The sequence below is a fragment of the Chiroxiphia lanceolata genome, chromosome 3, assembly GCF_009829145.1.
Source record: "Chiroxiphia lanceolata isolate bChiLan1 chromosome 3, bChiLan1.pri, whole genome shotgun sequence".
NCBI classification, from domain to species: Eukaryota; Metazoa; Chordata; class Aves; order Passeriformes; family Pipridae; genus Chiroxiphia; species Chiroxiphia lanceolata.
The window spans coordinates 10,447,996-10,467,869 of record NC_045639.1 but is presented as its reverse complement, the minus strand read 5'-3'; the positions used below and the strand labels follow the sequence as shown (position 1 = coordinate 10,467,869).

Genomic DNA, 19,874 nt, shown 5'->3' with positions numbered 1-19,874 from the left:
ATGGGGACTGAGCCTGAGGCATGTCTGAGAGACATCAAGCACAGGTTTCTGTGGAGAGGGGACACCGGTACTCATCCTTCCAGCTGACAAACAGGCTGGAGAAACCTGTGCAGAAGAGATGATTCTGCTTGTTGAATATCACTGCCCCATTAAGAGTCTTTTCCATCTCCTGTTTTTTCCCAATGAAATAAAGGGATGATGTCTTTGAGTGTCACCAGTGAAGTCGAAGCTATGTAGACACCTTTACTGCACACTTGTTGTGCCAGTCATTCTTGTATTTCCTTTACATTTCAATTTCTTGTGTACACAAAAAGCTACTCCTTAGTACCACTTTTAGTTTGCTGCTGTTTTAAACTTTTTCTCATCTGGCTTTTGTTTGAGAAAGCAAAAGTTCATCTTTATTTGCTGAACTAGTTTCAGGGAGCAAAATATCAAACTGAGGTAAAAATTGAGTAGTATCATAACTGTCCCAACTCATGTGGGTGCCCACAGCCACACAGAACTTCCTGGCTAAGGGGGCTTTTTCATGCTTTTTCATAGTTGACACTGACACCATTCCTAATTTCATGCCTTCATGGACAGCACAAAGAACCTGAAGCCCAAAGCAGTCCAGAACCTGAAAATATTTCCGTCATATGGTCAAAAATTTCCTTGCCAAATTCAAACTGCTTTGCAAAGATATGCCAGTATGCAAATTACCAAGAAAAATTATCTACTCTGCCAATACCTATCGCACGTACTATATGCTGACAGTGACAAACCACCAGCATAATTCCTCTGTAACACACCTTCTAACTGTTCCTGACCTTAAAGCACAAATCTACTTACATGTGATTACACTTCTATCTGTCTACATAGAGTTAATTCAACCATCCTCAATGCCTTATTTTTAGCTCCGACAAACAAGACTCTGATCCTAAAAAATAACACCAAAACTGCCCCAAAACTTAGCTTTCTCAGTATAAAATCATATATACTGAGGTCTGAACAATACAATACTACCTTCTGCAAATTTTTAAGACTCAAGATACACAATGGAAAATACCTTCCTGTACTGAAATAAAACAGAGCCGACCTCATAAAACAGTAGTACTAACGAATTACTAGTTTAAAACAGGCTGAGATGCTGACATGATTTACAATCTATTATGACAGCATGTGAAAAAAAACCCCAATACAATTACAATTCAGTTTTTATTGTCAGAAAATAACAAATTAAGTTCAGAGCTTTAAAAAGAGGGAGTTCTTTGATGTGGTCTGAATCACCTGGTCCTATCTGCCAACCTAAACACCCATATGCACTACAATGTTTCTCATTACAATATTAAATGGTTTATGTAATATTTTGGAGTATGGAAATGGTAGGTTGGAGATTTATATCCTATATTATCTTTTATAAATCTCATTATCTACAAACATACATTAACTTGTTCTACAAGTATGTCACATAAATCACTGGTTTGGATTTTGGGGTTTTTTTCATTCTTCTCTCTTTCTTTTTTTTTTTTTTTTTAAAGAAGCTTGGTGATCCTGACAAAAAAGAGTAAATGTATCATAAGTTTACTTCAGAGGGATGGTTTTGCAAATTGCAAGAAAGGGTTACACATATTGCTGTCCAGAAGCCTGCTCTTGAAACATGCTGGGATTCAGACTCCTGTAATAGGTAGCACATGGGCATGTTGCTGATTCCATGTGGTGCCTCAGGACAGTCACTGTGCTCCTGGGCAGATGGAGCAGCAGGCAACTATTAACTTCAGCATGAGGCTCTAAGTAGCAATTAAAACATTAAGAGAAGCAACATATTTATTACTACCCTGTTTGTGAGTTATGAGGCACATTTCTTCAGGTATGTTGGGATGCCTTGTCTTCAACTGAAGACTAAGGACAGGATAATTCTGGGAGGTTTAAATCCATCTACATTAACAGTGTAGAAACAAAATATTTGAAACTAAATTCATGGTGACAAACACAATTTTCAGCTTCACAGAAAGCAGAACAGCCAGGTGGATATACCGCTTTTACACATGCAAAATTTAAACATGAATGACTGGGAAGGAAGAGGAGAAAAGCCTGAGATGGAGGGGGATTTCTTTAAATTAACATAGTACTTAAAAAACATCTTTCAGTCTGATCTTAAGGTCAGTTGAAGTGGCAACAGCTCCCATGTTGACCACACTAAATTCCACAGTGCTTTTAAGGTCAGTCAGAATTGCACCACTTACTTCACAGCTGAAGAAAACAGGAGCACAGATACCTACTCAAAGTTGAGCAACACATCAAGGAAGAGAAGCAGCATTTCCTAACTCGCCTGCACCATCTAGAGCCCCATACAGCAGATTTCCCTTGTTCTCCTAGCAGTGGATATAAATGTTCACCTGTAAAACTGTAACTTTGGGCCCAATAAAAAAAAAAAACAAACACACAAACAAAACCAAAACTTTTGTACACCGCTAGAAGGAACAGTGTCTGCGATAAAAGATTTGCAGCACCTCTTGCAGCTGTACCTTGACAATGACAACTTTTAAGTCATCCATTGCTTCTGTGAGAAAACCTTGAGCCAAAGGTAGGAGAACAATCCCTTCTGCTTTTCCACTTGAACTTAACTTTTTCAAAGCTCAGTTGCAAACGTTAACCATGTAATGCTCCCATGGTTCCTGTGAAGTGGTATAGCCATTTTACAGTTGGGAAAACAGGCGCACCGAGGTGAGGGATTTGCCGCAGGGAACTCTGAGTCAGTGAAGCATTCTGGCTCCTTGTTGCCAACACCCAACACAGCAGCAGAGGAGAAAACGTTGGTAGCAGCAAGCTTTCAAAAGGGTTATGTAACTTCCTCAATTAACTTTATGGCATTGTGTGAACACTATTTTTGAAAGAAATTTTAGAAAGAGTACTTCGCTACATCGGCTTTGTTACATTTCCTTCTCAATTTTTCTTATAAATTTCTACATTTTCTTCTAAATTTCCTCCTGTTTTTCTACAATGATTCCAACCTCTTTCTCCCTTGGTTCCTCAGCTCTTCTCCCTGTGCATTATTAGTTTTCCCCATTCATTACATTTATTACAGACGTCATTCCAACTGCCTATGAAATCAATCTCAAACACATGTTGAAATAGATACTTTACAGTTTATTTATTAATGTTTACTTACTGCCCTATATTTTATGTTCTCCCACTTGCTTGGGAAACTACGTGCACTCAATCCCCTTCAACATCCTTCTCCTTGTCTAAGGTGGGAAAATGCAACTCAGCTACTGTAGCAAACATAAGAAGAAAAATCCAAGGCTGACATTTCCCTCCTCAGGTTTCCTTAATGATTCATCTACAAAAAAACCAACCCAACCCTCCCATCTTGTATCATTGGAAAACAGTATCAGAACAGGCTGAGCAACGTGCAGAAAAAGTGTATTTCAGAAGTATTTCAAGTAGGTATTGTACTGTTTGCTTAGAACAGATAATTTTGGCCTTTCCAAAAACAGATGGAAAAGCTGAAATGACTCCAAAACAACTTGAGCGAGGACATTGTGTTGCACATCAGACAGCTCCTCCTTCCCCATCTACCTCCAGGGATGTTCACTTCATAGACAAAGGACAGTGGACTAGTCTAAACTTATTACTTGTTCAGGGGTCATTTGTTGGCAAAATCAATAAAATTGAGAAACAAGATCTGATGCTTTTCAGCTGCTGTTCTTCTGCATAAGGGTTTTCTGTAGCAGTCCTCAGTGCAGTATCCAGGCAGATCTCAATAAAACTCTCGTGCACAGTAGTTTCTATATACTTTACATTGCCTCTCCTTTATTTGCCCTTCTCTGATTATCCCGTGGGGCCTGATGAACATGTCAGGTTTCGTTTGGTGTTCTGATCTGAAATATTCTGGTTACACTGGGAAAGGAGTCAACTCTGCAGAATAATTTCAGTGTGACCAGACTGGTATATCACTGCTCCCTGACCAAGAGTACATTATCTTGGTCTCTCAAATATTTCATTCTGGACTTTCCAATCTGTTCTGTGCCAGACACATAGAGCATAAGTAAAGATTTGGTCAGGGTACAGATGTTTAATTGAATATGTAAAGCATAGAGAAAACATATTTGCATCCTTTCACAACACTAAATGTAACTAAGTAATAACTGCTTCAGGCTGAACCTTTTGATTGCAACGAAAGCTCAAAAAGAAGTGATGAAAGCAATGTTTCATAACACCAAATCAATGCTCCTCTGAATTTTCAAGAACAGATTTGACAATTCACTTCTCTGCTCGGGATACCCTTGCCCACCTTAAAGAAGGGTCCCTTTATTTCAGATATTTTTAAAAAGCACTGGAAGTTATGAAGTCTGGTAACAGAAGTTAATTTTCTTTTCCTGATTCTTTACACTAAGAGCTCCTACAGAACTCACCTGGAGCAGCACTACATACTGATCTCTACCAACAATTTAACACCATCTCATCCTGATCTGACTTGCATCGATTAGTTCAGCTATCCTGGACACACTAAGCATTTTCATCAGCAATTCAAATGTGGTTACACTATCTCACTTCAAACAACCTTATTTTCAAATTCCATTCAAGTCCTTTAACAGACTCTCAATTTCATTTCCATGAGACACCCCCCCCAAAAGGCAGAAGTCTGCTGCCTGGAATTGCCATGTTATTGAGCAGAACCTCAGCATCTGTCCATGGCACAACTCATTTCGCAGTTATTCTCATAAACTGTCTTCATTATTTCACTCGAGCCTATCTCTCTTGTCTTCTCACTCACTGACCCCTTTTCCTGTGCTTTTTCTATTCCTCTGTTCACAATGGTTCTTTGCTTCCCTAAAATACCACCTACTTAGTGCATTCTCTCCGAAAACCAGCACACACATACAGAAATCAGTGCTCTTAAATTCACAAATATTAAACTTTGTTGAGTTATGGATGAGTTCCTCTTCAATCAAGCTACCCTAAATTTTGTTTTGTTTGGTAGGGTTTTTTTTAAAGTTAAACACAAATAAGGATAAAACTCATGGAAAACAGCTGACAATTAGCAAAGGAAACTATAATTTACCATGCCTGTGGCAAAACCAACCTGTAATTTTTGCAGCCTTTTCCTCTTGGTTCACTCTGTTTTCTTCATCTTCTTCATTGTCTTCCTCAAAATCATCTAGATTACCAATATCAGCTTGTTTCATACTCATCAAACTAGCCAGGCTTTGCATGTCTTCATCCCTAAATAACAAATTTCACACCAGGCATTAAAATGCAGCCTGTTAATACCACATCTGATACTACCACATTATTAAAAATTCTTTAAATATTTTGATGTTTTCTTCAGGGAGGTCTATGATCTCAGATCTGATCTTGAATATAGTGAAATAACAAAATGAACACACTCATGTATACTAATTTCTGAAGGGAAAGTTTTCTATTAACACATTTCTAATGGCTAAAAATAATACTGCCTTGCATCAAGAGTCAATTTAATGCCTGCTTCCTAAAATTTTAAACGAGCCCAGATAGGCTGACAAATGCTTCTCTGGTCTGCTTTGGTTAAAGTGAAAATGCTTGCCCAGACCTACTGTCCATATGTTGCATGCAATACCTATCACTACATTCATTTATAACTCTTGATGCTGTTATAGAAATTAAAATTCCTTTTCTAAATACCTGAAATCATCAACAAGATAAAAAAACATTAATAGGACAGTGTCTTTTTACACATATTGGAAACCAATGCTTTCACAAATAACAGCTTTTTCAGGTCCCTGGTTCAGGGCAGTATGAAAGCACTGCTGGTAACTTACAATCTACCTGACTTACAGTCTTCAGCCTGAAACGTACCAATTTCAATGGGAAAAGCTGCATGTGAGCTTAAATGGATCAGCTTTTACATATTATGGCCTCAAAACCCACTAAGAGCCTAGTGTAGCTATTCACTGTATAGTTCACAGATGCTGGTTGTTCAAAAAAAGAGGCTATCAGATACTGATTTGTTCCATTCTCATTTTCAGCTGCATTTTAACCATGTTAAATCACAAGTTAAATACTTCAAAGCATCATCCTTATATGATATCTCAAGATGTGCATCACAACAGGTTAATCAGTGAAGGGAAACAGTAATTAATAGTAATTAATGCATCTGTGGCTTTCAAAGCATGCAGACAAAAAGCAAATGTATGTTTTAACAAGGTAACCTGGAAAGCTGCTCATGCAACATTTTTGAGGTATGGTATTGCAGTGGGCAGTGTCTACAAAATGCATTCAGAATACTGAAAGCTGGAAGTAAACTGTTACTCTTTTGGAGGGAAAAAGAAATTTGAAAAGAGGCAGAAGAACTACTAGAGCAGTAGTTTCCCCATCTACCTCTTTTTGTGCTGCCATTCTCACATTGCCATATTCTAGGAAAAAGGATGGGTGATAAACAATCCCTTCTCCATGCACATGAAGTTGTCAACATTTGACATCTGGAATCTGATAGAAATTGCAGGAGAGGTTACAGGATCTGCAAAATCAATCTGTAACCTCTGCCCTTCAAAAGCCATTGAAATAAGGGACAGAACCAAGTGAGCAAGTCAAAGGAGTGGTAATCAGTGCACAAGTGATTTCTCTCTGAAGAACACAAGACTGAAATCAGAGTAAGAAACGACTTTTACCCAGTCAAGGAACTAAGTACGGCAGGAATGATAAGTATGCTGAAGGATTCTCTCAAATTCTGCCATTCTATACAGAAAGACCTCTTTATCCAAAGAATTCTTTGAAAAGTAACACAAAGCACGTTATCTGGCTTACAGAAACACCCAACCAAAAAACAACAACTTACGTGGCTTTTCCTTCCCTCAGGAAAATACAAGATAACGAGAACTGGAGTGTGGCAGATACCACTTTCTTAGACAAAGGCTTGAATTTTAACCTGACATCTGTCTGTGTAGGCATGGGGCTGGCATATTGCTTCATGTTGATGCTGCTGGTGGCAAGTGCTTTTCTACGTCCAGAAGGAGACTCCTGAAAGCAAAAGAAAAAACAAAACTAATGTAAAAGGTCTGTTACACTAAAACCTGCACGTGCACAAAACAAAAAAATACACTTATTAAACCTGTCATTCTTTTTGTCAAGTACACAGGCAGTGGACATTGCTATGGCCCTATTTAGAGACAGAAAACCATTTCTTAAAATAGGTCAGCCACTGATGGTGGTGCATCTTTCTTAATGCAATTGAAAAAAAAAAAAAAGGTTGTTCATTACGGGTAGTGGTCTTCCATATGTGATCCTATGTCATTAATGACTTGAGGCTGAAGTAGCATCCACAGCACACATCCTTTCAAACTAGTGGAAATATATTTTGTTTTCTTCTTACAGCAAACTGGAGTAGTTTTGTCCAAACTTGAATAGTTCTGGATTATGACTTCCAGCCTATGGAAGTCATGGGTTTCAACCATGCATATATTTCTTTATGCAATGGTATGAGCTCATCTAGATTGTGTTCAATGTTTAAATGCAACACCTGAATATTTTTCAAAGCAGTGGTATTCTCATTAGTGCTGCACATGCACTATAAGGAGTGACAGGTTTCTGAAATTAATTTGACAGATCTTCCAAAAATACTGATAAAAATTTTGCAAGGAAAAAATAAAGAGCAAGAAAAGAGGAAAATAAAAGCCAAAGTTTTATTTGAAAAGCCTGAGTTGTATTTCAATATAAAAGTGTTGCCCACGGTTTAACAATTCAAACAAATTAATCTAAAATGCATCTAAGAATCTACTCTTCTGTTCCATCTAATAACGGCAGCAAAAGCTGCAATAAAAGCTCCAGTAACAAAAAATAAAACAAAAAAGCCCTGCTGTTAACTCTTTTGAAAAACGTTCTCACAATAAGACTACATTTTACTGCGGTTGACAATTTGTGTTGAATAAAGAATACTAATTCAATCAAAACATTCAAGCATCCTTTTTCAAAGTACTTGACATTTCCGCCCAGTAGAATAAGTCAGAATGTAATATGTCATCCCCAAAGAATACCTTGTTTAAAAAACTAGCCTTATCTGACAGATTATGCACAGCAATATTATACAGAACTATTAGTGCATGTAGATACCTTATGAATGAATTTCAAAAATGCATCAAACACTTGAGAAGGATTTAGGCCCTCTCAGAAGAAATACTTAAGAATATGCAAATACTCTCAGCTGAATCAAGTTGAACAGATGCGACTCTCACAAACAATACAAGTGCTCTTTCCCTGGCTGAAGCTGCCAATCAAAGAGCAAGATTAGGGTCCAAGGTTCTGACAATGTGTAAAATGGAAAGTATGATCAGGGAGTTCCAATGATTACACAGGTCCAGGCAACAATAATCTGTTATTGTATCATACCTTTAGAATAACCAACATCACAGCTCGTTATACTCAATGTAAGGTTTATTGCAGTGCCCGTTCAGAGAGCAATGTGAGGGACATGGAGTTTCTTTTGGGCATGTTCTCCAGGTCAAGGTATATAAACAGTTTGTATCTTAACAGCAACTTGTTTCATAAAGCTAAATTTTCAATATTCATACTGTTGTGTAAAAATGGTGGTCAAGGTGAATACAAAGTTTGCCTAAACCTCCCCTAGTTTCATTTTTTTCAAATGTATCCTTAAAGAAAGCTGGCATATATGATGTGGTGTGCAAGTACTTATGCAACTGGCATGGTAAAAACTACTTATCCACACTGGTGCACGTGCTCTTCTGCCAAACAGAACAGGAGCAACCAGAAATTAAGAAGTAACTTGGAGCCCAAGGGGGCAATGGGTACAAGTTGCACCAGGAGGTTTCATCTTTATGTAAGACCAACATTTTTTACAGCAAGAACAATCAATCACTGAAACAATCATCTCAGGGACATGGCAGAGTCTCCATTGCAGAAGGTTTTCAAGAAGTAACTAGACAGGGTGCTAGATAATCTCATGTAGTCTCCCTGTCCCATAAAAGGTTAGACCAGATGATCTCTCTGGGTCCCTTCCAAGCTGAGCTGTTCTACGTACCTGTACCTGCAGCCAGGTCAAGGGAAAACATTCCACTGCTGGCTATAATGATTAGGAAACATTTGTTACACTTTGGACTCAAGTCTCCTTTGAATCCACTGGGATGAGCTTATGTACAAAAAGCATTTATACCCTAGTTGGTTTTAAAATCTGTATTACAGTATCATATTTCTTCTTTTTGAAATTATAGTTAGTAACATAATTGCATGGAAAGACTCCTCATTTGTTCCTTATTTCAAAATTATATAATTAGGTTTTCCTTAAAAAGTTTTTTTTTTCTTTTCATCAATTAAAATACCCCCATAAATATCAAATATATGTACACCTAAGAAGATCTTAGACAACAAATTCTACAAGATCTGGGGTAGTCGATGTTGTTAGTAAGATGTTGATCTTACTAAGATCAACAGATCTTCGACAGAACAAAACATAAACGTGGCTACTTGCTGCCAGCCTTCCAGACGAATTGCTGCTCAGCCACACCCTGCCTGTATTCTGAAGTACCCTTCTCACTTTGACTATAAAAATCACTTTTCAGCAGCTGTGAACACCCCAATTCAATAAAGGTCTAGATTTACTTCCTTGTGTAGCTATCAACGCCTTTTCAGTGCTGGCTCACCTGTTACATGCACTCTACCTTACAGCAGCAACACACAGACCTCCCACAAGGTCCCGTGGGGGGAGCATTGTAGGGGACACAAATACACTTCAGTGACTCTGAATAAACAGGTGTATTTGGGGGCAGAGCTACTTTCACTTGTTACAAACACATCATCATCTTATCTAATAATTCAGATGTCACCATGTCTTTATCAAAGTGATCTTATTAAAAAAGTCAAAGCAAACAAGACAAGAAAATCCAAATTCCAGTTCAGTGGTGATTCTGAAGTGAAGAAAAAGAACATGGCATTAAGCTTGGAAGCATCCAAAAGCTGGACACAGATATATTTTGGAATAACATCAAATTACATTTTCACTTAGTATCTACTTATTGTATTAATGATCATTTTATCCTTTGCAGCTTTGGATTATCTGGATCAGAGAATGCATAAGAGACATGAATCAGGAAGAGGTAAAGTTCTCCCAGTGAAGATGATCTTCAGCAATTCATTATGAAACCTTCTGGAGTTATTTGGTGTAGAGGAAAAGGGACACAGGAGTGGAGGTAGCGGTGTGCCGGTGCAAAGGGAAGAAGTCAGCCATGTGCAAGATTTTCCTACCACTACATATCCTGACATGCTGTAAAGAATAAGATACACCTGGCAATCGAGTTCAGTCTTCCTAAGAAATGAATCTATTACATATTTTTGTGGGACACTGACAGCGGTTGGCTTTTCAGGTTCCAACTGCCTATAAAAGTCCAAATTTGTAAGTTAATCATATGAAAAAAATCAACCAACCCCCCAAAATCCAAACAAAAATAGACAGTCCCTGACCTTTCAAGTTTTATTTTGCTTCATGTGCAAGTTTAAATATGTACTTCTACTCTCCCAGAAACTGAAGTGTATTAGAAGTGTTGCTATGTTTTCTCCTTTTAAGCTTTACAGGTTTGGCCCTACGTGGTTTTAGCTACATAAGTATAGGAGAGAAAACTTCTTTTTGCCCCTGAAAAAAATATTCTCAAGGTGCTTAGGTCCATGACTGATTTCACAATGGATTGTGCTTTCTGCTCTGACACACAACCAACTTCTAAAAAATTGTCTTTAAATGTCAGAACACGCTAATAGTCACTTCTTACAAAGATTGTAACATTTTCCTCAAAAAAACATACATGTTTCGTATAATACAATGAGTTACCCCAAAACTACAGAGAAATGTTCTTGTAGAAGAATAAATAATTCTTAAATTAGCAGAGACAATATAATCCAAGAGAAATACCTATTACAGGAGTAGACAGAAACGGCTCAGCCGTAGGTTGGAATGAGTTATTCCAAAGAGAAGCACACTTTGGTAAGATACTGAATAAATAACAGCCATTTAAGAGTAAAAGTCTGATCTGGTATTACTTGTGTCTCGTATGAACATGTGGAGTTTTGTGGATGGTGAAGCAGGAATCCCAAGGCAAATATTTTAATTGCTCAACTTTTCTACTTTTGACTATATAATCAGAGTTTAAAATGTGTAAGGCTCAGTTATGCCTCCAGGTATTTTACATCCATGTGACTGCCGGAGTTGCCACATCCCGTTTTGTGAAAGGTGCATGAAAAAGTCAATTTTGAAGTCACAAGAGGGAAACAATCCAATGTAATAATACGGAGAGGTGACAAAATAAAGCACAACTATAAAGGTGGAGTTCATTCTCTAAGAAAACAGCAATTTGGAAACTCTTTACTTTCTAAGAAAGGCGATGTTTTATGCAAATAAAATCAACTGTGATATCTGAAAGTCACAGAAAGACAGAAGATAATACACAATGCCAGTAAAACACAAACACCTCCATGTTATCTTCCACTCAAACATCCTACTGAGACTGAGAATGAGCAGTGTTGGGTTCATGAGAATATGTGGAATACTGGTTAATGATCTTTTTTTGTCGTTTCTTGTTTGTTACTGTATAGCTCTGGCAAGAGAAGCAGCATACCAGAAGAAAAACAAAAAGTGCCATTCTTTTAGAAATCATCAATAAATGATTAAAAAAATAACTACTTAGCAGAAACTATGGCAGCCTATCTCCTTGCATAATAGAATAATGGCTGTGCTGGGGACAGAAAGACTCTGAGATACCTGCATATTATTTACAAAGTACACTATTCACAAAAGTTGTCATTGTAATTTACTTAAGGAGAATAAAACCCACACATAAACACGTAGCAATACTTCTCCATAATACTCTCCTATGTTGGGAAATTTCTGCTTTTGTATCCTAGGCTTTTCTCTCACAAGCAGCTTCACTCTCTTGACAGACTCCTCCTCCTACTCCCGTAATCCCTGAAATCTCTCAAATATACACCATATTTTGGGTGAAATGACCCTGTCTGGGAACTACACCAAGCTGTATCAGCTGTTCCCAGCTGGCAAAACAGCAGGGTGAGGCATGTGGCTGGGTCTGCACTATACCCACTAGGTGGTTGATACTTGTGCATCCTGATACTTTAGGAAACCTAGCAAATTATTAATATCTGGAATAATAATAAGAGCTCAAAGCTGGCAAAACAAAAATTAATATAAAAACCAGAAGGACTTCCCAATACCCTGGAGTACTTTGATTTCTGAATTCAGACAAAGAAATATGTAGAGCAAGCAATACTAAGTAAGTCAATAATAGTTGTATTCCTTTTTTTGTACAGAAGAATATTTTTGTACTAATGAATCCAGGTAGCTTCCAATTTCTAAGCATGCTGTTTGTGTCTGTACAGACTTTAAAAACATTGTCATCTCAGATACCAACAGAAGTGCAATTCACTGGCACCATTAGGGAGACAAAATTAAGTCAATCAGAAGCTACACAGCTGAGAGTAGTTCAGGGCCAGGCTCAGATGAGCTCCCACTGCAGAGGAGCACCTGGCACTCAGCTCTGCTAAAGCCTGGAGACCTACAGACATACACAGACTGTAAACAGGGTTTCAAATAGCTATGGATGGTTTTTCATGGAACAATCCCCAACACTACCCCTCTCCAGCATTTTAAGTTACTTCCACAAACCCTCAAATGAGCATCATGTTACAAATTTGGGGTCTAGAGAAGGAAAAATTAACATTGGTCAAACTGCAGTCAGTTCAAATGAAGCCAATGAAGCTGCATTTACTGTCACAGCTACAGGACCAGACCCACTTATCACACAATTTTTTCAATAAGGCAACCACACATTATTCTCTGCCACAGCACTCCTGACTCTGAGCAGTGTCAAACATCCTAAAAATGGCTATACAGTAAGTATCACTGTTCCATACATATCTGCCCAGCATAAAGGAACCATATACCCTGATCTCCTTCTAAAATGAGAACAATGTGAGGTAATGCCATGTATGACGAGCCTTTTCTAGGAATCATCCCCATCTCTCCCTACTAAAGTAGTCCTTTTACAGCAAATAGGACTAAAATACTCTGACTAAGGAACTAGGACCAGAGAGCCTGTACCACAGCTATAAATCAAACAGCCTGCTTTTACTCAGAAGACGATGATCACAGATGACAAACACATCACACTATCAAACACTGCCCAACTCTGTTTCGAATGAAGCAAGTGAAATGAAAGGTCTGAATCCAGACTCTTAATTTAAAGGAGAGATGAATAATGCTGTAATGCAAATTTCATGCAGCCTTCTTTCCTTAAAACGTATTTTTAATGATCTTGTGTCCTGTACTTACCAACTGACTGGCAAGTCTTCTGCGAGGTTAATATAAGAGGTGCAAACAAGTAAGAAACAGCTTTGTATTTTCTGTTAAACTGCCTTCGAGCTTCTAGAGTTACACAGAATCAAAACAATGGCTTGGTTTTGTTCATGGGGTATATTTCTCTGGGTTATTTGGGCTGGGGGAGAGTCCCTCCACAGAAATCAGCAGGATGCATTTTACCTCTGCACACCTGAACTCAACTTGCCTCTACAGACCTGCAACCCTGCTGAGCTGCAGCCTGTAACCCCCAAGGCTCCAGTGCCCTCCCTTCCATACACATATACCAAGTAAAAACAGGAAAATATTTCCATCCAGCAGAAACTAGATCAATAAGTACTGCAGTTCTTAATTATTTAGATACTAAGTGGTCCCTCTTTAATAGAAATATATTAAGTAATTTGTAAGCACTGTACAAACATTATCCGAAAAGACGTAACTAGGGAAGACAAGGAGTTTCATAATTGGATATTGTTATTTTATCAAAAAGAACAATGGGGTTTGACTGTCTTTCTTGCAGAAAAGGAAAATGTACAGTGTAATATTTTTAGGGGCTGCCTTTTCACTTTTTATAAAAGCAAATTATAAAAAGCCCACAAAGACATGCAGATTTTAAGGAGGAGCACTCTGCTGCAAACTTGGGGCAGAAAATAATTGACAAAGCAGTTTTTCTAGCTGTAAAAACCAATTGAGAGGAACAATGGATTTCACTCTCCTTTTGCTTCAGAATTAAGTGGAGACCATTTTGGAGGAAAGCTGTCCTCTGACACAAGCCCCACCACCCCTACAGCCCCCACATGCTGCTGGAGGGGGGCCTGGAAGGTTCTCCCTCTCCCGGCGTGGGATCCAGCCCGGGGTTGAGCTGCACGTGCCATCTTGCTTAGATGAAAAGATCACTGCTTCACTGGCAGAGCAAAATGGATCACTACAGAATTTAATTTGGGAGAGTATACAGCAATTAAATGCTAAAATAGACAAGCTACAGGGAGCTCTCTCAACTGGAGAGAGTAAATTAGAAACTATGTCAGTTAAAATAATTTAGACAGGCAGATGGGAGATTTGGAGGCCGAATGAAGGCAGCACGATCTCGGCTGAAAACTTGTCTAAAAGCAAATAATGGTTCAAGGTATCCAGAACATTATTAGGGACTATGATGCATTTGAATGGAGAATTTAATGTTTAAAAAATTCTGCACATACCAGAAAGGTTGGAGCCCTAGACATGAGGGTTGGAAAAGAAACAAAACACTTTTAAAAGTTGAAACAGCTACACTTATTTATAGAAATATATATAAATATAAATACACCCTCCATCCTTGTCAGAACCACATCCTTGTCAGAATAGCACATCCATATTGATCATAATACTGGAAGCACCATACATTGTTCCTTACTTAACACAGGCAGAGATGATCATTTCGGTAAGCAAAGAGAAAACACAACATGCCACTAAAGCTACTGTCTTCTTATAGCCCCATGAGATTTCACTAGCACCCCAAGAGATTGAGGTATGTAGTGAAAGGTTCTTTCTGACCAAAATCATACCTGTGGGTGTGCTCAACCAACCTACTGTGGGTAACAACAAACCATTCATCTTCACAGGCTAATCCTTTGCATTCACGGACTCTGGAAATCTCCAAGGATTAACATCAGATAGGAAGTTTAGAAAGTGAAATGATACCTCATACACTGAGGTAATTCATCTACACTATGCAAAATAACACCAAGAAAATTTGGAGGTCCTGTTTCTCTAGCAAAAAGCTTCTTAGACAACTACTTAGACAGATGGCAAACTATGAGCATGGTTAAAATTTTAGTTGAGCAATTTATTAATAGACCATGTATATGAGACAGGTATCCCCTTCTAAAGTAGGCTTGCTGCTTATGAAGGACAACAGAGAAAAATTTACAGGTGAGCTGGATAATTTTAATAAATAGCAGATAACTACTGAACCCTGAAATACTGAACCTTGCAGAGGACGTGGTAACTGCTTTATGTGTCCATTTATATAACCTTAATTGCTTTCTCCTTTAGACTGTTTAGTAATGTAGGAACAACTCCTGAACATTCTCCCACAGAAGGATAGAGGAAATTGATAACTGATTTGAGAAACATTTGTTTTAGTATTTGTAGCTTTTTTGCTCTTTCAGATCGTTTTCTCTAGAGATGCTGTGCAAGTTTCTCTTCTTCTATAATGACAGGTTTAAATTTACCGTTAGATGCCTTTGATCACCTGCTAAACTCAGTCGGTCCTTATGTTTTATGCAAACACTATTGCAGCTTTGTGAAGTGCGTGAATTTTTGCTTGTGTTTGCAGAGCTACAGCTTGTGCTGTAGCACTCAGGAACCATGGAATGCCTGACTATCCTGCTTCCCTTAGCAGCAAAAAAAAAAAAAAAGCACATCTTTTCCTGCAAAGTCTAGATCCCAACGTGCTGAGCTCATGAACACCCTAATAGTTCTGCTTCCCTTTCACAGCCATTCACACTCTCCTGTTGGGATCACTACCTGATAGGGACTGTCTGTTCCTTTCCTGTCCCCAAACGCTTCAGCAGTCAGTTGTGTGACCATCTCCCCAGGCCTGCTAAGGTACAGGGTACCACTGTGTGCAAGTCTGTGTGTGCTACTACATAGTAACCATTAGTAAGCAAAAGCTTTTGAGATTAAATAATTTTTAGGTAGCAAAGGCTATATAAGAGTAACTCCTACTGTAACTCCCGTACAGAATTTTTATTTTGCCAGGGATCTGGGCCACAAGCTCATGGAAGCTCAGCTGAAGCTGGCAGAGAAACTTGTTATTACCAACTGGCTGTTTAAATCCTCAAACCTTTCCTCTCAAAGGAGCAGATTTAAAGAAGTCTGGGCTTGAGCTACTGCTGACACATGGCAGGTGAGGCTGGCTGTTGGGAAAAGCACTGCATGCAGGGCTGGCAGTTTGGCAGAAAATAACAGTCCTTCATTTCCTGTGAGCTGTGTGTGCTGAGCTGGATCCCTCACAGCGTGCTGCCTGCCTCCGAGAGCAGCTCCCATGCTCTGCTTCAGCTGGGGTACTTCCACACAGCATTCCCCCTGGGCTGGGCTCATTTTTCTCCCTGATTTTGAAGGGTTTGTTGTATAACTGTATGGTATTTCTGTAGTTAGCTTCAAAACAAACTAGAAATGCAGATAATTAACCTAATGTTGGAGAAGAAGAAATAGCAGATGATAAAGGTAGTTCCTAAACTTTCAACTGAAACTGGAGTAAGAAACACTTTATATATGTGACCTCCTCTTTCCAGGGGGAGGACAGGGGAGCTGACTAGAAAACCATGACTTTATTTACTGCTCAGCAGCTCATAACTCCACATTTTTTCATGTATTGCCTAAAGGGACTCACTCTGGTTTTTGTTTTAAAATACTAGGCAATACTTGTCATAATTCTATATTAAAGCTCACCTACCAGTGTCTGGCACTTCAGGGCTACTTTGCCTGACAGAAAGCCTCCATTTTTATGATCCACTCTACTGCTCACCGGCTGTATGCAGAGGTATCCCATGAATGGTGCTACTGGACCTTCAAATAGCTACACAAAGATGTCCAGTTAGTGTCCCCTAACAGAAGACAGTCTTTAGAGAAAAATCAAATGTGGGGTTTTTTGTTAAAGAGGGTAAACTAGTTACTTATTTATTGTTGGTTTCAGATGTGAAAAGCCCTTCTGCTGTTTCAAGCTTCTTTTCTCTTTCCATTCTAGGCTCTAAATTTTCTTACTTTGTCTTGGTGTCTCTTCAAGACAAATATCCAGACTCTTCGACGTTAAAAAGGTGGATTTGAAATAATACCTCAAGCTCAGCAGTGAATATTTAATCTGAGTTCAATATAATACTGAGAATAGCTGTTGAAAGATCCATAGTTCTGTAGATCAGGCCATGCCTACTTACAAGCCTTGTCCTGAGGAAACAAACACCATGCAGGAAGACACACATGATACAGACCCCAGAATTAACTCTTGATTATTTAAACAAACTTGCAAATGTAAACACATTATTCAGCTTCTTTGTAATCTCCAACAAGGAAGCAAGTTTGAGGTAAAACTCACTGAAGAAGAAACAAAGTGAAAAGATTAACTGATCCAACAACCTTACATACTTTCATTCTTCTTTCCACAGAAAGATTAATTATTTAGCATAGACAAAACCCGTTAAAATGGGATTTGTAAAATACCAGTGTGTCATCAACCAGTTGTTATTATCTGAGTATAACTTCCTAGAGTGAAGGCACAACCTTAAACGACAAAGTTTGCAAGGCTACGACAGAGAAAACCTTGTAACAGTGTCAAGGGAACATATTATGACTCTTACCTTGTATTGTTTCTGTACTGAAAGTTGGACCTTAACTGCAAAAGCCCCGAACAAATGGCTGAATGGTGTATAATGCCTGATGGTCACATGCTAAACAGTGATGCTCACACTCCAAACATTCTCCTTGGCAGAACCAGAGTCTCCAGGTCAAATTATTGATCACATTGGAAATATCTTATGTTTAAGCTAAAAGGCCACTTCAAAAAAGACAGCATGATGTTATTCAAAGTGAACATCTCCGTAATATTACTGGAGCATTATTAAATTCATGACCGTGCTTTTTTTATTCTCTTGCTTGCAGCTTCACTTTAGGCATGAGCCAAAACCACCAAAATACGTAACAACAAGAGGATACAATGCAGTTGGAGAAGTCCCTCAAACTACAGAGAAATTACTGGACCTGCTGGTGCTGTTCCCTCTCCCTGTATTTCCCGCTGCCACCAAGGGGACGCACTGAAAGGCCACCACTACTCTCAGCCTTGTGGCTGTGACACCGATCACAACATTCACTCTGGGAGAGTTGGCTTTCCAAGAAAGTGTCTTCACACCAACAGGCAGTTCTCTTGCCCATGCAACTTCATTACTATTTCTTCTGTCCAAACCTGCAGCTCACTATCAGGGGCAAAACCCCAGTTTTGAGACAACTTTAATATGCAAGTCTCCTCCTAGCTGTTATCTCAGAGCAGTGTGGTTGGCAGGTGAGGATTCCTGTGTGCAGCACACTCCTCTACAGAGCAAAGGAAGGAGGAAAAATATGGGATGTGTGGATGTCACCAATGTCATACCACTGACAGGTGGTTTGAGTCTGACGTATGTGGGAAGGAGCAGGGGGCAAAGGGTGGGTACAGAACCAGGGTAAAGGGAGGCAGCTGAAAATTCAGATCTGTGTGCAGCTAGAACAGGGGCATGCTCACACATGTCAGACATCTCAGCTGTCACATCCTGTGCACACACAACAGCGAGAATGGTGTATGGTGCAGGTGCAGTTATTTATTTTTATGTAGATATATATATATATATAAACAACATGATATACATTTTAACAGCAAGTATAAACATAAAGCGTTCCAAAAATGTGTTTCTGCAATAAACATAAAACCTCAAATTTTTAAAAGCCCATCCATCCCTCCAAATTTGTTTAAATCAGGCAAATAGCTAAATGGATTTCTTCTAACTTTGTACTTAAAGTAAAATTCACCTCAAGGCTGACAAGCATAAAAAATTTCAGTCAAATGGATGATTTTTTTTTTTTTTTGTTAAAGCTGCAATAGCCTGAAAACAGGGGCTTGTAATGAAGCTGCCCCATCAACCATAACCACACTGTCACTAGAGCAACACAATCATATTGCCTGTGCAAAGAAGCAATGCATTTAACATTTTCTTCACTGTGTATTATCTATTAGCTGAGTTTGTCAGAGAGATATGTGGCAGTTCCCTGCAATACTTATGAATATATGCCAAGGCATACAAGAATCAATCTATGTCTGCTTCAGCACAGGTTATATTATATTTTAACAAACAACTTAAAAATCTGCCCTTCTTTTATCTGAGGTTTCTGTTAAATGCTGTAACTATCAAGAAATAGAAATAGTTCCAGGCAAACATCTCAGATCTTCCCATTGCTATTCTCTATTACTAATGCACATTACATGTTCAATTCTCCCTTGCTGCTTCTATGAAAAAAGGTCTTGTCAAAAACAGATTTCATTTTTTCTGTGTATGCACAAATTAGTTATGGATGATTAACAAAGCATTCATTCTTTTATTTGCTTTGGCTGAGACTTGATCTGTGTTACATTCATGTGAGGGAAGCACTCAATTTTACGTTGATTAAATATGAAACACTGCACTGTTGATAAAAAGAGTTGTATTCAGGGCTGCATATTATACTGACAAAAGATGCATGTTCTTGGGCTAATAGTTTCTTAAACAAGTTTTTCCAGATTTTTAATTGCAAAAAACTTGATACAGCTCTTTTTTTCCTTCTCAGCAAGTACTGGGCAGTGAGAGCTTTATGTCCCAAAGCGATCCGGTCCAGTCTTAACAAACAACAATAATTATTGCATATTGAATATATTAAAAAGGAATTTTCAAATTCTGCTCCACAATTTGATTTCTTTAAGCATTACTTGCATTACAAAACTTTTACCAAAAAAAGACTGCAAAACTAAGTAGGAGAGACAACAAATCATTACTATAGAATTTGTGTTCTG

General features: G+C 38.4%; 1 protein-coding gene across 1 annotated transcript in view; it reads right to left on the bottom strand.

Annotated features, from left to right (window-relative positions):
- Positions 1-19,874, bottom strand: part of EHBP1 (EH domain binding protein 1) — a 213,194-nt gene that overhangs the window by 126,931 nt on the left and 66,389 nt on the right. The window contains 2 exon segments of the mRNA XM_032681211.1: positions 5,066-5,205; positions 6,797-6,978. Coding sequence (XP_032537102.1) covers positions 5,066-5,205; positions 6,797-6,978 — 322 coding nt within the window.